General features: G+C 49.4%; 1 protein-coding gene across 2 annotated transcripts in view; it reads left to right on the top strand.

Moving 5' to 3' along the window:
* CACNA1E (calcium voltage-gated channel subunit alpha1 E) overlaps positions 1 to 23,951 on the top strand; it is a 413,895-nt gene that overhangs the window by 165,311 nt on the left and 224,633 nt on the right. For both annotated transcript variants that reach the window (XM_053915565.1, XM_053915566.1), the window contains exons 4-5: positions 1,579 to 1,684; positions 2,472 to 2,611. In XM_053915565.1, the coding sequence (XP_053771540.1) occupies positions 1,579 to 1,684; positions 2,472 to 2,611 (246 nt within the window). The remainder of the gene's footprint in view (positions 1 to 1,578; positions 1,685 to 2,471; positions 2,612 to 23,951) is intronic.

Raw genomic sequence — 23,951 nt, 5'->3', positions numbered from 1 at the left:
AGAAGGAGGGGCTAGGTGTGCCGAGGGGCTTCCCACGAGGTGAGGCTGTACTCTTGAGGTCCTCTGAGCTCCACCAAGTTTCAGATCTGATGGCTGAGCTCCTCGAGGGGGTCCTGTGTGAGTGTTGGGGTGTGTGGGAAGGGAGGATGGCCGGCTTCTGGAGACTGGGCTGTGACTCAGGGATGCATGGGGGTGGGGGAGGAGATGGTCCTGCCAAATGAGAATGGTAAGTACTGAGTCCGAGATGCTGCCAGTCATCGCAGCCCCTGCAGCCTCCCACTCCAGCACCAGGGCTGCAGCAGCACAGACCACCTCTCCTGCAGATGATGCCCTGCCCCTCCTCCGAGATGCCCTGAGTGCTCATCGCCAATGCCATTCACTGGCACTGACATCACGGTGGGGGTAGGGGGGACATTGTGTTAGGATCAGCCCTCCTTCCGGCTCCCCAGGGAGGGCTCTAGGTTCTACATCTTACACAACCACTCTGGGTGTGTTGGGAGACAAAGAGAATGGTCCCTTTCCTTCCCTCCACCCTGCCAGATAAGCTACTCCTCTCTCCCACCTGGATTTCGGAATCTGCCGGAGCACAGGTTGCTCAGCAAGACCAGCAGCAACAGCTGGCTTGTGTTTGTCACAACAATAGTTAAAGAATGAAATCCAGGGCGCAGAGTGACTCAACTCAGGAGCCGGTGATTCTCTCTGTGTTGTTTGCTCACAGTCCCCTCTCCTGCCTCCCCTGGGCTTGTGGCACGACCTTCCTGCGGGAGGCAGGATGCTGGCACTAGAATCATAATGCTGTTTTCTCAGAAAGGCACAGGGAGCCCTCTCACCTGTCTCCAGAAAAATGCAGCAGGAAAAAGCCTGAACGCGTTGTCCATTCATTTGTCGCTGGGTTCCCAGAGGCCCCGGCTCTGCTGTCACACTGCGTCCCTGTTTTCTGTGGATGTCTTGTAGAAGTTGAGAGAATATGATAGGGCGAAGCAAGCTCCTCCTGGCCCCCTTAGATATTTTTGATTTGGTTATTAAATAGAAGGGAGTGCACGTGGACAGAAGTGGTCCTTTTCCGAGAGCTCTTCCACTCAGGTGAGCAGAGGTTCTGGGCTGGGGAGTGAGGGTGGGAGAGGGACCCCAGCTGTGGTTCCCAGAGATGGCAGCAGCCAGGCACAGCCGTGTCCTTGCCGAGGCATCAGACAGTCCAGTGGTTTGAAGACTGGGAAGCAAAGGGGTCTGTGATGGCGTCCGCGACTCTTCCTCCCTTCTCTCCTTCCCTTTTCAGCCCTAGTTAATTCCTATCCTTGACTTCTCTAAGGACCTGGAGTGTCTACCAGATGACCAGCTGTACTATTTAGTGGCTCCACTGCTTTTTTCCTTGGAAAAGATGCTTTGTGTTCAGAGCCCAATCCGAAATGGTTATAACTGTCCAGGCTGAGGACAGCCGCTGTCTTGCGTGCTAGACTCACTCACGGTATAGGCTGCACGGCCACAGCGGGTGCTGATGAAGTTGTGTGTTGATGCGCGCAGTCATCTGGGGGCTGCGTCTCTCTCTGGGTGAATCCTTCCTTAACTCCTCCTCCCCACGCCCTTTGAGTACATGATCCTGGCCACCATCATCGCCAACTGCATCGTGCTGGCTCTGGAGCAGCATCTTCCCGAGGACGACAAGACCCCGATGTCCCGCAGGCTGGTAGGCGCCTCCCTCCTCTCACCTTTCTTCCCCCACCCCAATCCTCCTCCCTGGTCCCCGTCTCCCTTGCTCCATCACCTGGCCCCTTTCCCTCCTCCCTGCCCTACAGTACTATGAGGAAGCCCATTGGGATGCATTAGGCAAGAGGACTGACCTTTCTCACTCCTGCTCCCAGGAAGTTCCGAGGGCATCGCCAGTGCTGGGGGCAGGAAGAAGGGGCAGGCACAGGGTCCATTTTCTCCTTTCCCAGGGGACTTCTGAAGTGAGAGGAGGAAGGGAGGTAAAGGGGAAAGGATGCAGGATGCTCAAAGCCTGTGTGCATTCACGGTGGTGAACTTCCTAAATGTTACATCCATATTCTCTTTAACAGATGGTTCACCTGTCTAGTATATCCCCCTAAAGAGAGCAAACAAATAGTTTAAAATTCAAATGGGTGGGTGTCTCCCACCTAATTACCTGTGGATGTGAACTCTGAGGTATTCAACTGAAGTGAAGGCTGGCCGTGGAAAAGCCGCTCCATCAGGGCAAAGCCAGGTCATCTCCACGGGAGGCGGTCTGGTCCTGGCTGTGACCCTGCATCCATCTGTCTCTGCAGCCGATCCCCAGGCCCCCCTTGCCTTGTGCACTTTATGGATCCTCCAGCCCCTCACTACCCACCTGTGCCCGGGGCAGACGTCCAAGTATCCCATAGGAGACATGGGAGTGGAGGGGTGACTGAGCATGCCTTTGCCTGCCTCTCTCAAAGTACAGCGCCCCCTGACCAGCACCTCTGCTCCTCGTCCCACAGGAGAAGACGGAGCCCTACTTCATTGGGATTTTTTGCTTTGAAGCTGGGATCAAAATCGTGGCCCTGGGGTTCATCTTCCACAAGGGCTCATACCTCCGCAATGGCTGGAATGTCATGGACTTCATCGTGGTTCTCAGCGGGTGAGTCCTCTAGTCTCCTCTTTGTGTGTTGTGGGGGAGGGGGCTGTGGTGGTCTCAAGGGGCTGATGCAGCAAATCCCAGGGTGGGAAGTCAGTAGGCACAGAGGAAAGAGTTCAAGGATAAAATTCTCCCATGGGACTAGGCCATGGGTGACCCACCTGCAGGGGAGTGTGGGTCCTCTGTGGAGATGCGTGTGACATTCTGCGAAGGCCTGTGACCCAAGGTCCGGCTGCTGCTGCTTCTGGTTTCCCATCCTGTGCTTGGCTTGTGCTGAACACACGTCCTGGCTGGTCTTAGCTGGAGGGGCACCACCGAAAGATGGACCAAAAGGTGTGGTTTTCATTCAGAGTTTGGAGAAGGCCCCAACCCTATCTTCTGAATGGGTAATTGAGACCCTAACAGCAGAATTCTTTATGATTTGCGGATTTATCAGCACGCGGAGGCATGGGACTGAGTCCCACCAAGATGTTGGATAAATCATTCCTTCGTGAATTAATACAGCAACAGCGCATCACCGCTGACCCGGTGTCCTGGGCAGCACGTTTGTTTAAATGCCTGACAGATCAGCCTTTCTGTTGGAAATGAGTAGGGCACGCCTGTATTGGGGCTGATCCCGCGCCATTGGCAGCATATGTGATGGGCCTCGGGACCGGCGGTGACGGGCATTGGTGCCCAGAGCGGTGGGGGCGGCCCATGTGCTGTGTGGGTGTGGCAGCAAGAGGTGGGGCATGGGCCTCCTGTCCTCTTACCCAGCGGCCTGTCAGGTAGCAATTCACACCTGTGAGGGGAAGGAGAGAGTGGAGTAGAAAAGGGGGGAGGGGAGGAATATAAGCCACCATTAAAATTGACCAAAAGGGACCGGGAGCGAGGTAGAAGTTTCTTCCAGGGAACAGCCAGAGGAGTGGGGTTGGTGACGTCTGAGAAGAGTAAGCGCTTGGGAACATTTGCATGTGTTCATCGTCTGGAGTAGACATAATGCTTGTATTTCTAACCTTCACACCAATTGTGATAAAGCGAGCAAGTCGAAGGTGTAATGGGTTGGAATTTACAAATGGAAGCTTATAGGCAGCCAGCTCCCTCAATATAGGGGACAGATTAAACAGAGGAGATTATTTATGTTGAAAAACACCTGTTTCCTTACAAAAGGATTTTCTGCAGGTTATTTTCCTGAGTGAAAATTCAACTGCATTTTAAATATGATCATACAGTGCATAAAGATACAACTTATACATAGTGTTTCAGAAGTATGTGGTCACAGAAAATGCAGCACACGTGGGCGATGTTTTATTATTTATTTTTTCCAGCTTTATTGGGGTATGACTGACAAACCAAACTTGTACATAAAGCATACTCTGTGATGTTGTGTTATGCGTGTATATTGTGAAATGGTTACCGCCATCAAGCTAATTACTGGATCCATCGCCTCGCCTGGTTACCTTTCTGTGCGTGTGGTGAGAATGCTTGGTTATCACCCTCTTAGCGAATTTCAGGTGTAAAATACATTGTTATTAACTATGGCGCCAGGCTGTGCGTTATTAGGTCTCCGGAGCGTATTCATCTATAGGTGAAGGTTTGCACCCTTTGATCGGCCTCTCCCCCTTCCCCACCCTCCAGCCCCCGGTCACCACTGTTCTTTTCTCTGTTACTGTACGTTTGATTTTTTTCAATTCCTCGTATAAGCGAGATCATAGAGAATTTGCCTTTCCGTTTCTGGCTTCTTGCACCGAGTGTGATGTCCTCTAGGTTCTTCGATGCTGTCACCGATGGCAGGATTAACTTCTCTTTCAGGGCCGACTAATACTTCCGTGCGTATGCGCTGTATCTGACATACGCGTGTGCACACACACGTGTACCACGCTGTCCACTCATCTGCTCACCGACACTTAGCTTGTTTCTGTGTCTTGGTTACTGTGCGTGATGCTGGAATGTACATGGGAGTGCAGATGAAGCTTTTCCAGACACTGATTTTATTTCCTTCAGACGCGCACCCAGACGTGGAGCTGCGGGCTCCTATGGGAGTTCCATGTTTCATGTCTGGAGGAACCTCCATACTGGTTTCCACAGTGGCTGCACCAATTTGCACTCCCACCAACAGTGCACTAGGGTTCCCTTTTCTCTACATCATCGCCAACACTTACTTTTTGCTTTTTGATAGCAACTGGGTGATAATTTAAACGTCTCTAAAACCAGTAACGTCTGCCATAGAGTGAAAGGCATAAGTGAGAATCTGTGTCATTCGGAAGAGTGGTTCTGTCCAGGGGAAAAACAGAGTGATGCGTGTGTATCATGGGTTAGGATCGTGGGACCCTGTGGTCCCCCTGAGTTCTGTGTGTGTCTGACACTCTGTGAACGTTCCCATCTCGTCTATTTATTTTTATTTTAAACTGTTGTATGTTCATTAAAAAAATACAGAAAATACAGAAAAGTTGAAAGAAGAAACAGTTTCCTGATTAAGAAAAATTCCTGATCATTTTGTGATATTTCCTTTCAGCCCTTCAATACTAAGCAAGCTCTCTTTTCAATGCTTGAAATTTTGTTGCCTGTTCTCTATATAGTAAGAGCACTTGTTACGTATTACTCCATATTTTGGTTAAAATCTGTACTGACTGAGCAGCAGTTTGTTCAATAGATACGCATGGCTTACTTGTGCATGTTTGCCATTGTTTGACACTTAGATTGCTTTCTGTTTTGGGCTATTATTATAAAAAGTATTCAAGATTCTCCGATGTACATTGTTAGGATGTCGCATTTTAAGAGGCGTTGTGACAGGTTGAAGTGCTTGCACAGGGGGACCTGCCATTCTGGCACCAGGCCTGGGGACTGGGCTGTGTGAGGGGAGGTGGAAGCCTAGACCCTTTGACAGGACGAAGGCAGAAAGGTGGGGGCCCAGCACAGCCTTCAAAGAAGGATCCTGTGTTTGACGGAGCAGGTTGGTGGGGGTCAGCGGGCCCCTCTGTCAGCCTGGCCAGGAAGGCCATCTGTGTCCTTGCCTGCATGCCTGAGGGCACGGGGGCGCCGAGCCCCTGGCCAAGTCATGCGTCCCCTCTGTTCTCTCTCCACCCAGCCCTCGCATCTCCCATTCTTAGTGGCTCTTCAGACTCTGCTGAAAGGCCAGTGCTGTCCATATGAGCCAATAGGACTTTCCCCGTTCTTCCTGCACCTTCTGATTTTTTCTGTCTCCTTAATTCACACGCGAATGGGCTCCAGGGAAAATGCTTGGTGCCCCTTGAACATGCTCCAGCGTCTTGAGATGGGCGCTGCAGGCTGTGGTTCAGTCCCATAGGACTGGATCATCAGATTCACTCTTACGTGTACATAGTGCTGCCTTCTACCAAGTTCATTTCCAAACACACAGTGCTCATGCTGGAACATCTCTACAATCAGCCTGTGTCTTAATGATAATGGCGTGATGTAGTTTAAGTGACAGCATTTCTTTTTCTCCCTTCGTGTACATCAAATCACAGGGCATCGTACAAGTGTTGGGGTCTGGAATCTGTTGTGATACCGCCCCAGGGAGGTGGCAGAGCAGGCTTCGGGGACGAGTAGCCTGGTGCTTGGAGACACGGAGTGCTCAGGCCAAGGGCACTCGCCTCTTGACTGCAGGTCCCGCGGTTGGAACTGTGCCCTCCAACCTGGGCTGGCGCTTTCACCCCTGCCCGGTGCAGCCCTCTCCAGGCTTCCTGGCACCAGCACCCACAGCTGTCCCTGCTGGCAGCTCTTCCTCCCACCTCAGCTCCAGGTATCACCTCATAGCTTCCCTCCTATGCACAAGAGGAGTGACAGGTGCCAGGAGCCTGACCAGCACCTCAGGCTCTCAGCTCTCCTGTGTGACTGGCGGGGCGGGATGGGGGCGGGGCTGAGGAGTCAGACAGACAGCTGGCTCAGTGAAAGGCCTCTATCACTGACCATCGCTGAGAAACGGGGCCAGCTGGGCCAACCCATTTGGCCTTCGCTTCTGACCTTCTAACCTTTAGTATCCTTGGGTCTAAGCTGTGGGAGTTCAGGGTGTGCAAGTTGATTTATGTATACTATTCACCTGATCCTCATAATCCCCCAGAGGGGATCCTGTTCTTTTGTAGATGAAGAAACTGAGGTTCAGACGGGGTTTGTGACCCACTAGGGGGTACACGCTCCAGGACTTGAGCCCGTGTGGTCTGGCCCCAAGCCCCCTCTTCAGCACTCATTTTCCCACACCGCCTGTCACCCCACAGCTTATGGGCTTCCTGCTTCTCTAACTTCTTGGTGGTACTTTCCCTTGTCCTCCCCCCACCCCAAGCATGTGGGATAGACTCAGGTTACTTCGCAGCCTGGTAGCTGGCCCTGACCCAAAGCTGAGGCTCCATGTGCGACTTGGGGTGGGCCAGAACCCCATGTCTCCATCCGCAGACTTCTCTCTGTGGGTTTGGGGTAAAACTGGGCTGTGGTTAATTCAGCAGGCGCATGAATGACTCTCGTGGCTTAATACATAAAAAGACGCATTAGAAGTTTCAGCTTATTTCTTCATTAACTGACTTGTTCATTCATTCATTGATCTAGGCATCCACTCATTCATTTAACAAAACTTGTATTATTGAATAGTCAAGCACCTGCTGGGACTGAGTCACACCTAAGGTCACGTATTCTCCTTTCTTCTAAAAAAACAGTGGAATTTGCCATTTTTATTTTAAACAAACTGTTAGCTTATGTGTCTTGCTATCTTCTCTTGTATTGGTGTCAGTTCAGGAGGTGTTATTTCTAAACATTTGTCAGGCCACCTGGAGAATTTAAAATAATTTTAAGTCATTATTACATATTCGTTATAATAAGTCCCAGTGCCTGGAATAAGTGGGCAAATGATGGAGGACGGGGAGAGCTCAAAGGCTGTCCTAAGCGATAGGCAAGAACAGGAAAGTGAGCCAGGGCCTGGGTTCTAGCAGGGACTTAATAAATGCTCACTGAACTGATTATTTGCTTCACCCCAGATTCTCTTATCACCTGTGGGATGCAGAGGAGGTTGCTGAGGGAAGCCTGGGCCTGAGCTGAGGTGGTCTATCCCCAGCCCTTCCTTCCCCTTGGTCTGACTGAGCAGGTGGTATCTGCACCCATCTCAGGTACCTGTGACGGCCCCCTTGGTTCACATTCTGGTTGCTCTGTGAGGGAAGTGAAAGCTGGGAGCTCAGTCTCTAGGCCAGTAAGAGGTATTAGCTTCCGGTGATGCAGGCTATTTATGGGGCTTCTCAGTGTTACTTCCTGGGTAATGAGGTGGGGGCAGGGTCATGGCTGAATACGAAGACCCATCCTCTTAGAAGTGGCTGGAGTGGGGGAGGGGGAAGGAGAAACCAGCAGTATCAGGTCACCTGGCGTTAGTGATAGAATGACAGCTGCCATTTATTAAACCATGTGCCAAAGACTACACTTTATATCCATGTATATCAATATATATGCAAAAGATATATATTATTTCTAATCCTAAAAATCACACTGCACAGTAAGAATTATTAGGCCTTATTATTATTGCCCGTGCCCATTTTATAGGTGAGGAAGCTGAGAGACACAGGCAACTTCAGTGACTTGCCCAAACTCAGATGGTTGGTATGGTAAAGCTGGAATCTGAACCCTGGCCTGTTGGCCTTCAGTTCTGGGGCCTCCCTCAGCCATGCTGTCTCCTTACTTCCCCTGTGCGTCTCCTGGTGCCAGCCACGTGGTGAGAAGTGTGCTGCCTCTTCCCCCAGGAACCCCTTCTTTTTGGTTGTATGTTAAAACCTTGGTGATATTACAGAGCTACCATTGAATGTTGGTGATTTTGTTTATTTTTGCATCAAAAAACCCCCAAGATCAGCCCAGGACATGCTTTGCTGTACTAGTAACTGTGGGTACATGGGCGCACTGCTGGGGAGTGGGCAGGTGTGTCTGGGCCTGGGGCTTGTCCTCCCTCCTCTACCAAGACCATCACTCCAGGGCCCAGGCGACCACCTGTCCCCTCCCTACTATCTTCCTTCAGGTTCTTCAACAGACCTTACTGAGTACCCACAGCACACCAGGCACTGTGTGGCTGTGGGTGGGCTGGGCTGGGTGCCGCCCATGAGGACACTATGTCATGAAAACCCAGAAGGGCACTGGCCTCTCTTTGGGGGACTCAGGGAAACTTCCTGAAGGAAGCAACATTTAAATCGGGCTGTGAGTATGAGCAGGTAGCACCTAGCTAGACAGTGAAGGGGGAGAACTTTTCTGGGAGCAAGAGTGCTACATACAGATCCTTGAAGGTGAGGGCGAGCGAGCAGGAGCTTCTGGGGACTCGGTGAGACTGGTAGTGGGAGATGAGCCTAGAGAGGTCAGCAGAGGCCAGTGTAGCCCTTGCCAGGAGCTTGTACTGTTGCCAGAGGGCCATGCAGAGCCACTGCAGGCTGCGAGCGCCCGTGGAATGCTGCACGGTCTTTTACAGACAGGAACTGACTCCCAGGCAAGGGCATGAAAGGGTGAAAGAGTCCAGGACCATGTCCTTAGCTGCCCTTGGGAGAGGATGTGCATCCCCCAGCAGGGTGGGGGAAGGCAAGGGAAAGGGGAGCAGGGGAGAGCCTGAGGACATGCTGCAGAGTTGCTGGGAGCCACCCCTGCAGGACCCCAGCTTGTTGCCAGTGGCACATGCAGAGAGAGCGCTGCAGCCTGAAGCCTGTGGGTAGGAGGACGCTATCTGGAGCTAAATATACACGGATAGGTATTTTTAGAGGGTTTCTATAAGGAGGCCGCCCTAATACATGAGTTTCCCGAGAGCTAATGATCGAGGAAAGCACACTTTTCTTCCCGGAGCACTGGTTCTGTGGTGCCGAGAATGTGGGGGAAGTGTTGCGCACACGGGCCCGGGGCCCCCAGCCCGATTTAAACCTCTGCTGAAATAGTACGATGACACTTGGTATTTATATAGCATCTCCGCGCCGTGAACCTGGCAAGATCCTGCAGATCTGTCTTTTACTCACCTTCTCTGCTCTCAGTGGGCGAATTGGGGGCGGCGGTGGGAGGTGGGGGACAAGGAAGGGGTGGAGTGGAGGGAGGAGGTATGACAACTCATCGGTTTGGAGATGGGGACACTGAGACTGAGTGAGGCGATGTAGGGGCTTGGAGCTGCTCTGAGGAGCGGAGCCCGTAGAAGGAGATGAGGTGCCCATGCTGATTTGGGGCACCGTGACAGTCCTGGAGCCCTGCTGCCTCTCCAGGTCTCTCTCCCTGTGGAGGTGATGCCTACCCATCAGATAGTCCTCCGCCTCCTTCATTTCTGGCTCCTCACTGGGGACCACGCTGCTACTCGCAGCCTGTCCTTCTCTCAGAACATTCCTCTTTTCGTTGCATTTCCCTCCAGATGGAGGAGTGATGGGAAAGGTTGAGTTAGAATATGGGGTTCGGGTTCAAGGGAGAGGTGGGCAGAAGGCAGAGGGTGGAGCTTACAGGTCTCTCGTTAGCTCTGTGCTGGTGACAAGCCCAGTCCCTTTGGGGAGAGTCCACGTGAGAGGCCCGGTTGACAGGTAGGTGACAGGCAGTTTAGCTGGGGTAACTCCCTGGTGAGAGAGAAGTTTTTCTCCTGTGTGTACTTTGTCTCTCTTCTATATTAAGAGTCAGCATTGTTTCATTCAACAGATACGTATTAGTACCTACTCTGCTCTAGGTGTAAAACACTGCTGTTGAGATGGTTTCTCTTGGCCGAAAGGCTGCTTTTCACCACCTCCCTGATTGACAGGAGCTCAAACCCGGGAGAGCTGAGTGGGGGTCTGAACTGGCCGTGGTGTCAGCAAAAGGGTGGGAAGCCAGAGCGGGTGGAGGGAGGGTCAGAATCCCCAGTAGTTTGGGTTGGGATTGTTTTCTGGCTCCACATCCAATTGGGGTCACCCAGGGAAAGAAATCACGGCAAGGAGCTTTCTGAGTCACACCGCAGTCCCGGGCCTGGGGCTGCCACCTGAAGGCGTTCACCACTGCGCATGAGTGTACGGGGAAGAGGGTGGTGGGGCTGGAAATTCTGGGGCCTGTGGGCAAAGCAGAGGCGGATGTGGCAGAAATGCCCATTCTGTAGGTTCACGGGATAGAGATGAAAGTGAAAAGGAGTGTTCACATTTTTGTTCTGTGGGTGACGTATATCCCCTCACTGGGGGAGAGGTTTGTGCACCGGCTCCGTGTTGTGAACAGCCCACACTCAGTATGAATGTGTCTGGGGAAATGTGAAGTGCAGCGGTGCCGTGTAACGTTCGTGTCCTTGGGGTTGGGCAGTGGCAAGGTGATGGGTGCAGAGCTGGAGCCGGGGAAGCGGTGGGTGGAGCCGGGCAGGTGTGGGCAGGGAGAAGAGCACAGGAAAAGGGAAGTTCAGACTGGGCTCACCAAAACTTACTGCTGAACTGAGACCTGGGAGAAAGATGGATTTGTCTATCCCTCTCTTATTAATTATTTTTCACAGAAGAGAAAACTGAGGCCCCAGGAGCTGAGCCACTTGTCCAGGGTGGTGAGCGGGGGCTGGCATCCTGGTTTCTGTCACTCCAAATTCGGGACTCAGGTGTAGTCACCTTCGGTCACCGCAGGCATTGGGAACCCGCCGCTTGATTGTGTTCAGGCCACAAGCTGGCAGTGTTAAGAAATAAGATTTTTTTTACGAGGTGGCTGGAATATATGTGTACAACTTACATGGAAACACATTGATGTAGTGGACTGAATGGATGCGGGGCCCCTGGTTTGGTGCTGACCCCACCCCACCACACCTCCTGTCCGAGACCAGAGGCGACACATCCACTATCTCAGCGTCCAGTCCTTTGTGAAACCTCCCTTACGAAATGAAGGTCGAAATGAAGGTCGCGCCTGCACAAGTCACCTCACCAGGTCTCGTGACAAGCAGATAAAGTAACCGTGCCGGTGCCGATGGTGATGGCTCCCCGTGTTCCTGGAGCCTGCATGTCTGGTTCTGTAAGTGGACGCCTTCGAAGACCATCTCAGCACTGGTGCATGTCATTTCAAACATGAAACACAAAACAGGCTGGACACCATCACCCTTTTCCAGACGGGGAAGGCCCGAGCTCACGGGCTCAGGCACATTCGTGCCCAAGGCCAATTAGTTCTGAGGGGAGGGGCAGTGTGGTCGTCGCTGTCAGCAGTCCTGAAGCCCCTGTTGTTTCTGCTGCACAGCACAGCAGCCCCGGCCAAAGTGTTGGAAGATAGCCAGGCAAAACACACGATCGGTGAGCAGTAGTGGCTTCCCCCAGGACCGCGATGTTAGGAAGATAAACGCTGACATCCAGGTAGAGCACCCGAGTGTCTCAAAGGCATATCAGAACTGAAAGTGTGGTTCTGCAGACCCCATTCCAAGGAGCCGGTTCTCTCCACGTTGCAACCATGGAGACAAGTTTCACTGCAACTTTTTGCAAATTTCAAAACTGTGGAGAATTTAAAATTTTCATTAGTCATTTTTGTTTCAAGACAGATGTTACTATGAATTGAGCATAGGATATATATAATTTCTTCTTAGCATAGTGTATTGAATTTTATCAAAACTAGTTAACTCCTTCTGTAGTTACTAACAACAGCAAAGAAATTCCAAGAGAAAAAGTTGAAATGAAAGCCTTCGTTTTTAACCTTACCAACAATGAAAATCATACACTTCCCAAATTCCCATTTATTTTTGTCTTTCCCCCTTTTTTGGGTCTCTGTCTTCTGACCCCCACTTCAGACCCACACTTCACACCCACACATACACAGGTTTGGAGGGGTCTGGGTGTTACAAGGGAAGGCTGGAGAGAAAGTCCCTCCCCCCCCCGGAGGAGTGTCCAGTTGGAGAGACCCTGCGCTGAGCTGGTCGTGGCTCCGAGGAGAGCCGACAGGAACCGCTGAGCTCTGATGTCCTACCTTCTTGTCATTTCCTTCTGTCTTGGCTGCCACTCTTCTGTCGGCCTTGATGACAGGACGGTTAGGAGAGGGACTCAAGGCCATGGCTTTTCTCTGTGGCCTCAAACTCTGGGACAGTGACTGGGAGGCGGAGTGACAGGTGTAGCTGCTTCCCACTTCAGCTGGCATTTGCAATGAAGAATTGTGATTTAGGTCACTGTGGGGGTCCCACACATCTCTTCTTCTCCCCACCACTTGTCTAGTGCCAGGCTGGTCCTTGGTGAGTCGTTCCTTAGTCAGAACCACCTGAATGGCCAACCGGGGTGGGGGGGACCTGAACTGAAATGGAACTGGTTTGGGGTATCTTTGCTGTTGAGTCTCAATCCAAACTGTGGGTGTGGGAGGATGACCAGAATGATGTAGCATCCATAGCTGAAAGTGAACTGTGGGGTGGGGGAGAATACAGGGGGAGTCTGGAGAAGATGAGGAAGGAAGGATAGAGGCAGCCAATGACAGCCGAGCACCCCCTACATGCCACTCGCTGAGCACGAGGGGTACAGCTGTGCACAGACACAGAGCTGTGCTCTCAGAGCTTGCTCTCTGACCCAGCAGACAGGTGGTAGAGTTAAACGGGATGGTGTATAAAGTACCACGAAGGAGAAGTGTAGGAGTGCTGGGAGGGTTGGACATGGAGCCCACCCCAGTCTGAGGGAGGAGGTCAGGACATTGATGTTGAGACCTAGAGACTGAGTAGCGTCTGGTTAAAAAAACCCAGAAGAGCCCTGGCTGGTGTGGCTCAGTGGATTGCATGCCAGCCTGTGAACCAAGACATTGCTGGTTAGATTCTGGTCGGGGCACAGGCCTGGGTTGCTGGCCAGGTCCCCGGTTGGAGGCGTGCAGGAGGCAACTGGTTGATATCAGTGTTTCTCTTACACATCGATGTTTCTCTTCCTCTCTTTCTCCCTCCTTCCACTCTCTCAAAAAATAAATAAATGAAATCTTTAAAAAGAAAACAAGAGAAGAGGGAAGGGGACAGGGTGAAGAGAGTTGAGGCAGAGGGTAGGGCGGGAGTGAAAGGCCGGTGATGGGAGAGGGCACCGCAGGCCTGGGAACACACGAAGGCCACTGGGGCCTGGCATGCAGTGACTGCGGTGCCAGTAACCTGAGGTTGGTGGGAGAGGTCAGAGGGGCCCCATCACTCAGGTCCTCTTTGGCACCACCAAGGACATCCATGGGAGGCCACTGGATGCTCTGAAACAGGGAAGCGGACAGATTTGCAGAACATGAATGGGGGTGAGGCCGTGTTTGCTGAGAAGAAGATGAACAACTTCTATAGAAGATTCTGAGTCTGCTCCGATTAGATACATGGGCTTCATGTTCGCAAAGCTTCCCTCCCTTCTCTCTTGCCTCCTCTTTCCAACATGGGTCCTCAGCTATAATTTTGTTTAACTTGTTGGAGCTGTACCAAAACCCAGTCTGTAGACCTTATCATCTAGCCCATTGTGTGCTGAAGACCTGCTAGCCCTGCCTGGAGCCGAGACACTGCCCTGCCATCTGGGTTCACACTCCGAGCATCTCCCTCTGATTCAAATAACGGGTGAGAACTGATGAGTGTGTGGGCTTTTATTTTTGAGGTTTAGCAGAGAAATTATTTTAAAAATGCTTTGCTGAGAACATTGCTATATGATTATTATGATTTTTGTTTTTCTGATAGAACAATAGTCAAAAGATCAAGCCAGCCCACATGCTTGTTTATGGGATAAGTCTCTTTTTTCTGCTCTCTAAGCCCGTGACACACCATGATGCGGAGTCTGGATCCCAGCTGAACCCTGGCTAACAACCACTATACACTAAGCATTTTGGGATTTAGGAGCCCCTCCCCGGGAGAGCTTGTCCACGTGCTCTGTCATTCACCCTCTGCCCACTCCTAACTTGAAAAAGGAAGTAGTCTCCCTGGCGATTGCCTGGCGATTGAGCAGGTGTTATATTCTCTGTTCCGGAGACAGCCATCCAGATGGGTGCTTCACATCTGGGCTCTGGTGCTTGAGATGCGGAGGCATTCACTGAGTATCCTGGTTCCCACACCCTCAGTTCTGATGAGTACAGCCAGGCCTTATGTTCCGTTCCCTTCTCCCTGCTTGTTCTTTGTCCTCTTCTTACTCCCTGGCCCTTCTCTGTTTTCACCTTTAACCCTGGTTCAGAGTAAGAGACTGGCTGAGTTGGAGCAGATGCTGGGGGGTGGCTGTGTGTGTGTGTGTGTGTGTGTGTGTGTGTGTGTGATGCTGATTCTGATGGACTCCTTAGACCTCTGTCTGTTACAGTGACATCAACACCCAGCCCCTCTTCTCCAACAAACAAGTCCAAGTGTGGGGTGGGTTCTCCCACACTTGGGAGCTCAGAGTTTGAGCAGCTACCACTGCAAATGAAGGAGGAGGAACTTCTGTGACTTCCCCTCCCCCGGCTGGGACTGATCTGACACAAGACTGAAGCTAAGCACCCAGAAGTCATCTAAGAATTCAGATTTGAGGACAACAGACAGAAAGTGAAAGCAGGAATGCACCTAGAGAGTCACCTCGTCATAGTCCAGAGGTTTTCAGCCTATGGGCCGTGGGACCCGGGATCCCTGAGCAGTGGGCATGCCACTCTGTGGCCACACCCAGCTCTGGCAGTTCCCTGAATATCGTTTCCCATAAATGGGAACCACGGTATCATTTTTCTAAAGTGTGTGGGTGCCATTTTGATTTGTAAGATAAAAATATATATAACAGCATTGTTGAATAAATAGTGGCTTTTTTTCCATTTAGGCAAGCCTACTGACTAAATTAATAATTTGGGCTTTGTAGGCAAGCAGAGCTGAATTTATATGTCTGCTCTGCTGTTTACTAGCTCTGTGGTTAGCTAGGGGAAAGTGACTCAGCTTCTGTGAGCCTCAGTGTCCTGTGTTTATTCAAAAGACGGGGAGGGGTCAGTGGTGGGTCATAACATCTATTTAACAGAGTTGTACAGGGAGTGTTGATGAAATAACTCCTTCAGGGGGTAGAATGGGTCCTGGATTCTGGCATTAAAATGGGAGCCTCAGGCTTGAAGAGGTAAGAACTGCTGGCTCATTGTTACAGAGGAGGGGCTGAGCTCCAGGGTCTGCCTGGTGCTCCTGTCCCTGGTGGGAAGGCCGCTGCCTGTGGCTGAAGCCTGGCTTTAGTTACCCTACACATTTCTGGCACTTGGTCTGGTGTAGGTGTGGTAGACACGGTGCGTACACTCAGAAGGGAATGGTCTGGTCTGATTGGAGGAGTATATAGTACAGTCATACCATGGTACTCATTGGCTTCAGAACTCGTCAAACCCTGTACTCATTGGATTATTTGACGAGAAAAAAATGTTTCGGCACTCGACGCTTGCTCAGGACTTGTCACACTAGCTAGAACTTGTGTGAGTCACAACGCTGCCCCACAAGAGAAAACGCTTCATCACTGGATACTTGTGGGATTCGGCACTCGTCACGAGTTCCGGAACGAATTAGCAATGAGTACTGAGGTACCACTGTATATATGATACAAGGCAGCTGGGCCCAGCACAGTCAGGACAAAGCCTAGTTCTGGGTCGGGCGGTCTGGTCTGTAGGAGTGGCTAGAAGGGAAGGATATGAATCAGGCTAGTGACACCTGACCTCTGTCCAAGGTCAGACATCCCAGGGTCAGCCTCTGGAGTCTCTGTCTTTACCACTGATCAGGAATGGCTTCTTGGACAGCTAATTCTCTTCTAGTTGTTGCTTGCGACATCTTTCCTTGACTCTGTGTGTATATACACACTGTTTTATCGTCCCAACAGAAAATATATCTTTTTCTCAAGCCTTTTCAGTGGGAATATAGATCTTGATTTGATGACTGCTATTTATAAAACATCCGTGTTGGCCTGAATATCACTGCTGGTTAACATCTGTCAAACTCCAAACTCCAGACCGAGGGTCGGGAGCCAGTTTCCGAGGGAAACCAGCTTTTCCTTTGGCTAATGTCTTTTCCATCCTTAGTTTGCACGAAGGTTGAGAAGTCACACGCTCAGCAATGAACTATGTATGACTACGGCCCATAAATTGGAGTCAGTAACAAGTAAATGGTTGTCACGGGTCTTCAGAGAAGGATTTATTATTGTGGCCAGGGTATTGGAATGGTCCTTGGTGAGGCCCGCTATATTGCTTCTTGTTACAGTTTTCAGCATGCCTTTTATTTTGGGGTGCTGTCATTGGATCTAGGCAGAGCTGTCTTTTTTTCTAAGGGAAGAAGCCCAGGCCAGTTTGCTCCCAAGTTCGTGACCTTAAGGAAAAGAGTTTCAGAAAGTAGTTGCCCAAATTATTCAGCCTCCTTGACATTTCCTAGGTCCAGCTGGAAAGGGGCTCCCTTATTCAGCAGTTGGCCCTTGTCTCAGCTGTGCCTGGCCAGGAGGCAGGGACAGCAGGAGCGGATAGAGAGCCAGGGTTACCGAGTTACTCCAGACCAGTGACTCAGCAGCTGGCGGTCAGTGCTGCGCCCTGCATTAAACGTTTTAAAGGTTTTTTCCTTTCATACTCACAACAGCCCTCTAGGGTAGATAACTGTTCTTAGCATCACTAGGTGAGGAAACCACGGCTTCAGTGGTTCAGTGACATTCCCAAAACCGCCCTGCTCCTGGTGGGTGGAGCCAGGAATCCAACTTGATAGTCTGATTCCAGAGCTTATGTCTTCAACCACGATGCTAGCCTGCCTTCCGAAGGTGTGCGCCCTGGTGGGTGCCTGTGCTGGGTGTTTTACCCCGACAAGTCTTAACTAACAAAAGCGAACGGATGTATTCGTTTGCATAATCAAAACCCGTCCAGGGGAATATGAAACTCACTGCTTGGTTTTAGTTACTGGGAAAACATCTTTTATTGAGGGGGATTAAAAGAACATCAGAATATTGGATTTTCTGTATCACTTTGATCTTGAAATCACCTTAGACGTTTTATCCATTTAGCCCTTTAAAATAGGTTAGGGTTGCAACACAGGACAGCCTGGCAGGGTGGAGAAACCATTGGCTGTGGGATGCATCACTTTGCATTTGAAGTCTGACTCCGGCTCTGTGACCCCGTGCAAGTCGTTTCACCTCCTAGCCCCAGTTTCCTCCTGGGCATGTGAAGGGTTCAGGGCATTTGTGAGTATCACTCAGCACAGTGCTTTGCGCATAATGTGTTTTCAACAAATAGTATCTATTACCATTTTCTAGTTTGTCGTTGAGGAAAAGGAGGCACAAAATGAGTAAATTTCTAAGTGAATGAGATCAAAAGACCAAGTGATTTCACTATGTGTTGAATCTAACAAACAATAAATGAATGAACAAACCACAAAAATAAACACAGATACGGAGAACAAGTTGATGGTCTCCATAAGGGGGGACTGGGCGAAAAAGGTGAGAGGGGTTAAGGTGTACAAATTGTGGTTGTAAAAATAGCCGTGGGCCCTGACCAGCGTGGCGCAGCTGTTTGGGCATCGTCCTGCAAAGTGAAGGGTCGCCGGTTCCATTCTCAGTCAGGGCACATGCCTGGGTTGTGGGTTCGGTCCCCTGTCTGGGCGTGTGTGAGAGGCAACCAATTGATGGTTCTGTCCCTCTCTTCCTCCCTTCCCCTCTCGCTAAAAATAAATAAATATAAAAAAATTTTAAAAATAGCCATGGGGCTGTGAAGTACAGCATAGGGAATATAGTCAATACTCCTGTGATAGCTGTGTACGGTGTCAGGCAGGCACTAGATCTAATCACTGTGTTGCACACCCGAAACTAGTAAAATATCGTATGTCAACTATAATTGAAAAATCCATGTTAAAAATGAGCAGGTATATTCCTTGAGTTACTCTGAGCCCCACAGAAATTCTTGGTATAACCGGGATGAAGTGGATGTCCCTGCATTTTCTGACTGTTGATACTTGCTCTGGGTCATACTAGCTTCTAGAATGTATTAAATTTTGGGTGGGCTTCCAGGTCCCGGAGTCACTTCCTATTTGATCTGCATGCACAGCTCTTACTTTACTTAGAACGTAGGTTTCAAATTATAGTAGGTTTCAAATTACTTTCACCTAATGATGGTGAAGCGGGTCTGTACCTCACGGGGCACGGCCTCAGCCGGCTGGGAACTATAGCAATGCTCGGCTGACGCGTGTGGCCCGCTTTTTCTCTCCATACCCTTGGAAAACTTTTGTCTCTCCAGTTCTTTGAATGGATCCATTTTATTTCTTCTCTAGTTCCTCATTTACTTCCTCCCCCTCCCTTCATACTTTTATAATCAAAAGCCCACCATTGTTTTTTGTGCTGCTTTTCAGTTATCCGTTTGAGTCTTGTTCTTTTGAGAGAGCGTAACACATTCATATTTATTGCAATAAATGATGTATTTGCTTTCATTTACATAACGTTTGCTCTTCGTTAGACCTTATTATTTTTATTTTTCTTATTTTTTCTGTATTGGTCAGAATCTTATGTTTCTTTTAATAATCACTAACCAAATTATTAAATTCTGTAGTGAAGAAAGTGGTGTATCTCTGTTTTATTTCCTGTGCCCTCTCTGACTCCTTTGGAAGCTTGTAAACCTGCGTCTGTGTAAAGCACTAAACTTAATGCTGAGTTTATAGTAGACTTTAAATACTTGTATAACTGATAGTTTGGCAGTCACGCTCAGTCAGTTCCAGGGAGAAGGTGTGTGTCGTGAAGAAAGCTCATCCAGACCCAAATTCATCTCATGCTGGTGTGGTCCTTACTGGGGGCATGACTGTGGGCTATTTGCTGGACCAGCTTAGACAGCTGTGAGGGTGGGGGAGATGAATGGGATGGCCCATGTGAGCGGGTCCGTCACCTCCCCACGCTGGCCCTGTCGCCATCTGCCCTCCCCCATGCCTTCCGCTCATCACTAGGAGGAATCTTGGGGGCACCTATGAAATCACCTGCCTTCAGAGAAGGGGCTGACAAAGTTTGAGTCCTCCTGGGAGCTGCTGGGCTGGAGGGGTGAGGTGAAGAGAAGGGCAAGAATGAGAATAAAAAGTTTTGCAGCTCTTGAAGAAGGGAGGCATAAACTCCTGGTCATGTTTTATTCTAATCTGCCTGCCAGCGGGTGTATTTATGTATTCCTGCCCGAGGTTGCACTAAAGCACATCGGTATCTGTACTTTCATCTCTATCCTTCTCACACATCATCGCAGTGAGAACTGTTGAGTGCAGACAGCGTGGCAGTTGTGTTCTCTTAGCTTTCTCTCTGTATCGGTGATTTCATTAAAGGGATTTCAAAGCTGTGTCCTTCCTTTGGAGAGAGCAGAGCTTGTTTCTAAGAGCTGTTCCAAGGCTGGATTCCCCTGCCTCCCTGTTAAGTGCTTCAAGGGCATCTCCCTGGTCTTTTCCCCACCTCGGTAGCATTCCCCAACCCCAATCCTGACCAGCTTGGTCTTGTCTTTGCCAGGAGGACCCAACCCTAGGACTTGACTGTGGATAGACTCGCCCAGGGCATCAGTCCTGGAATGCAGGACCTGGGCCAGGGTGACCATTGGAAGATGAGTTTCCCACAGCAACAGCAAGTCAGCCCTGATTTTACTCACCTGTCTGAGGGCAGACCCGTTTCCCAGCAGGGCAGCCTGAGATGGTCTTTTGGGCATGTTTGTAAATGGAGGGAGGAAGGAGAGCCTGTTTGATGATTTTTGAAAGGTGGCCCCCTTCAAATTTTGTAACATATTGAAAAGAAAAGCCAAGCAAAATGTCAAGGGATTACAAAGATGGGAGCTTCTCACACTGCGATTTTTATTTAATTTTTTCCTACCTCCACGGCATTTCTCTTTGAACTGGAAATTCTTTCCTACAAAGTGACCCCTTTCCACCATCACTCTTTTTTCATCGGTGGTGTCAGTGGTCTGTGTGATTACAAGGAAAAGACCTTGAAGAGTGTCAGGAGTACTGGGGTCTGGCCCAGTCACTGCCAGTCCCTTCTGAGGGACAACCCAGCCACCTTGTATGCACATGCAGCCCGGGAAGTTTGGATGGATGGACTTTAGGGCGTCTTAAATTGCCTGGAATAGTATTGAAAGTTAGTATGTATATATACTTCCTCCCAGGGAAATGCTTCCTAGCTTTTTATCAAAGAAGCCTGTGACTCGCATTTTAGGACCATTGTATCAGATGATCTCTAAGGAACCTACAAGCTTGAGAATTTACTTGGCTTTCATTACCCTTCCTGTTATGTAGACGCTTTGTTAACATTTGATGCTTTCATCAGCCCAGCACCTTATCTTTCTCCTGCTTATTTCTGCCATCTCTCCCTCGTCTGATGGTCATCCGTGGACCCATCCCCTGCAAGGAGAGCCTTAGAACTTGACTTCCAGCTCGAGTTTGTCACTGCTGTGGGCTGACATCATGCGTGCTGTCGAGCTGTTCTTTCTTCATCTCTCTCTCCTGCCAGATCCTTCTGACAACCTTTTCTTTCCTCTTTGATCTGGAAGAGAAGCTCTTCAGTGTGGCGTTCCAGGCGTCCGTCAGCTGAATCTCCACCCCTGTGCCCATGGCCCCTCCTGTCTCATTACTGTCACCCAGGGCTCCTTTACCCCAGCAGGGCCAGACTCGGTGGCACCTTTCTCATCTCAAAGCTTCTTTCTGCAGTCCGTCACTCCGTCACCCTGCCTTGTGGGTGTGTGCCTGCCTGTCACCAGTCCAGGTCAGGACACTCCAACCCTGAGAACCAGCTCCAGACCCCCTGCCTCTGGAGGAAGGCCACACCCCATTCTGCACCCTCTGAGCACTTAGCTGCGTTTCCCCTCCGTCATCATGCACTTGTGTCCCCCCATGTTTTTCTTGTGGTCCTCTTGTCTCTACATTGAGACTGAGGGCGTTGGGGACATGTTCTCCTGTCTCTGTTCCCAAGGGTGATTTGGGTTTTCTCAGATACGTAAGTGATGCCCATCAAATGTGGGATGGGTAAGAGGTGAAAAGCAAGGGGGTGGCAAAGGGGTGTGCGTGCCTGCCTGTGGAGCTGGAGGCAGCAGGAGGGAGGGTGTGTGGGGATCCTGGGCCCAGCTTAAGTGTGGTGTTCCACCTTCACTCATTCTCTGCCCAGGTGTGTTTCCCAGTCCTGAGCCCATGTGTCAGGAATAACAGTGTAGACCAGGACTGAGCCTCGTGTGAGCGGGGTGGGGGTGGGGGGTGGGTACTGAGCTCTGAGGGCGGCAGAGGCTGGTGAGGTTGAGGGTGGAGAAGGGGTGCCATGTGGTGGGGGGCCTTGATTAGGACCGTAGGGGGAAGGCAGTGTGTTGCCTATATCCTGTGTGAGTTATCCCAATTACTTAGAGGAAGCTAATTTCTTTCTCTTTTTGCCGCTTTGTTGTTGTGTTTTGTTTAAAAGAAATGAAGTATTAATACTGCCAATTGTCAGATTGGCACAGATTCCTTTTCCTTCAATCAATCGCTCTTCCCCTGCCTCCCTTCTCCCTGGACAATTAGCAAAGTGTTTGGTCTTTGGTTTGGATGAATAATTGATTCAGAGGCTTGGTGAATGATTCATGGCCCATATGGTGGGACAACAGTGTGTGTGTGTGTGTGTGTGTGTGTGTGTGTGTGTGTCCAGCACCTCGTACAAAAGGTCAGAGGCTTCTCTGTGGCTCGGTGGAGGGGCTGGTGCGCACCACCTGCCCAGGGGCAGAGCCGCAGCACATGGTCTTTCTCCTGGGTTCTATCAACGGTGAGAGGCCTGAAGCTTCTCCCAGGAAAGCAAGTTTTTCTCTGGGTGTCTGCATTTCAGTCCTTCTGGATCGGTGGTTCTGGTTTTGGTCAGGTTAATTGAAGAGTAGGAGTTTATCCCCTTTGAATGAGCAGTTGCCCCCCCCCCCCGCCCCCCGTCCCCCCACCTCATCCCCAAGATAGATGGCTAGTTTGATGTTTCAAAGCATTTGAGGAAAGGGGACGTATTGCCTGCCTTCCTTTATATCACGGTGTTTTAAACCTTCCTAGTCAGGGGCATTTTGATCTTAACCTAGAGTCTTAACCTAGATACTCCCTGCTACTACACTAATTTGGTTTCCTTGTTATCTCCCTCGCTGGGGACAGAGCACACCTGGTTACTATTCGTTCTACAGCTCCTCCTTGTCTTCGGAAACTGTTAGTAAATACTTGCATGCAGGGGTCATGGGACGGATACCTAACTGGTACAAACCTTCTCAGTTTTAGTTTTTTTGCAGGGAACAATTGGTTATTTTATGGGGGCGGTGGGCGACAATTCCTGAATATGCCCTGATATTTGGAAGCCAGCAAAGAAGAAATAATTTTGTTAGTTGATTGTCTTTTAGGCAGTCAGTCTCCGCATTTTGTTGCGGGGAGTTGAGAGGTAGGCAGCGGATGAGTCAAATGCAAGACTCCGATGACGGTTTGCCAGATGCCGTCAATTGCAAGACTGTGATGATGATGTGGCCCAAAGGTCATAACGATATTTCTATGTATTTTCTAGTACAATTTTAAAATTATGTTTGTCATAGTTAGGTCCTAAGCCTTCTTGAATTTATTTTTATGTATCATGTGAGCTATGAATAAACCTATGTTTTTCCACGGGTTCCCAACTCCACTTAGTGAATAGTACATTTTTTGTCGTGGACTTGTAATGCCACTTCTGTTCACATGCCAGGTTCCCATATGTGCTTGCTTCATTTTTAGGCTCTCTAGCCCATTAATGACTATATTTTTACAATGCTTTTGATAAGTGATTGTGCCAGTCATCTCTCCATTTGTCTTTAAAATCGGCTAATCTTGGGTATCATAGGTTCATATGAGTTTAGAATTAGCTTGTCAAAATTTTAAGATTTGCATTTGGAAATGTGGTATACTTATTAACTAATTTGGAAAGAATTGACGTTTTACAATGTTGAGCTTAGCAATATCTCTTCACTAATTTGGGATATATTTTAGGTCTTGTAAGAGTTTTTGGAGATTCCTCCATTTAGGACATGCACATCTTTTATTAGGCTTATTTCTATGCAATTTTGTTACTTATAATTTTATTGCTCTTGTGAATGAATTAATTTTCTTGCATTTCTCATTGAACATTGTTAGTGTGTAGGAATATTACACTTCTTGTTTGTTGGTGTTATATCCAGCAACCATGTCACCCCCTTTCATTAATTAAAATGATTTATTTGTAGATGGTTTTAAGTGATCTATGTAGAAAATTACATCAACTGCAAAAACTGTTATTATATTTCTTCCTTACAATTTACCCACTCTATATACTTTTTTTTATCTTATTGCACTAGCCAGAACTTGTAGGAAAATGTTGAAAAATGGCAGTAATGGAGGTTTTTATATTTTTCTCTCATGTTAAAGGGAATTTTTTAAAGTTTTACCATTACAACAGGTGTTTGTTATAGCATTATGATAAACACCCTTTATAAAGTAAGTGAAAAAATAATTTCAGGAATAGCTCAATATTTTCATTTAATTTATAAACTCAAAGGTTTTGGAAGTTTATTCTGTAGAAGGGGAAGCACTGAAAGT

This window comes from Desmodus rotundus, chromosome 12 (assembly GCF_022682495.2).
Source record: "Desmodus rotundus isolate HL8 chromosome 12, HLdesRot8A.1, whole genome shotgun sequence".
Lineage (NCBI taxonomy): Eukaryota > Metazoa > Chordata > Mammalia > Chiroptera > Phyllostomidae > Desmodus > Desmodus rotundus.
This window is presented reverse-complemented; position numbering and strand designations above follow the sequence as displayed.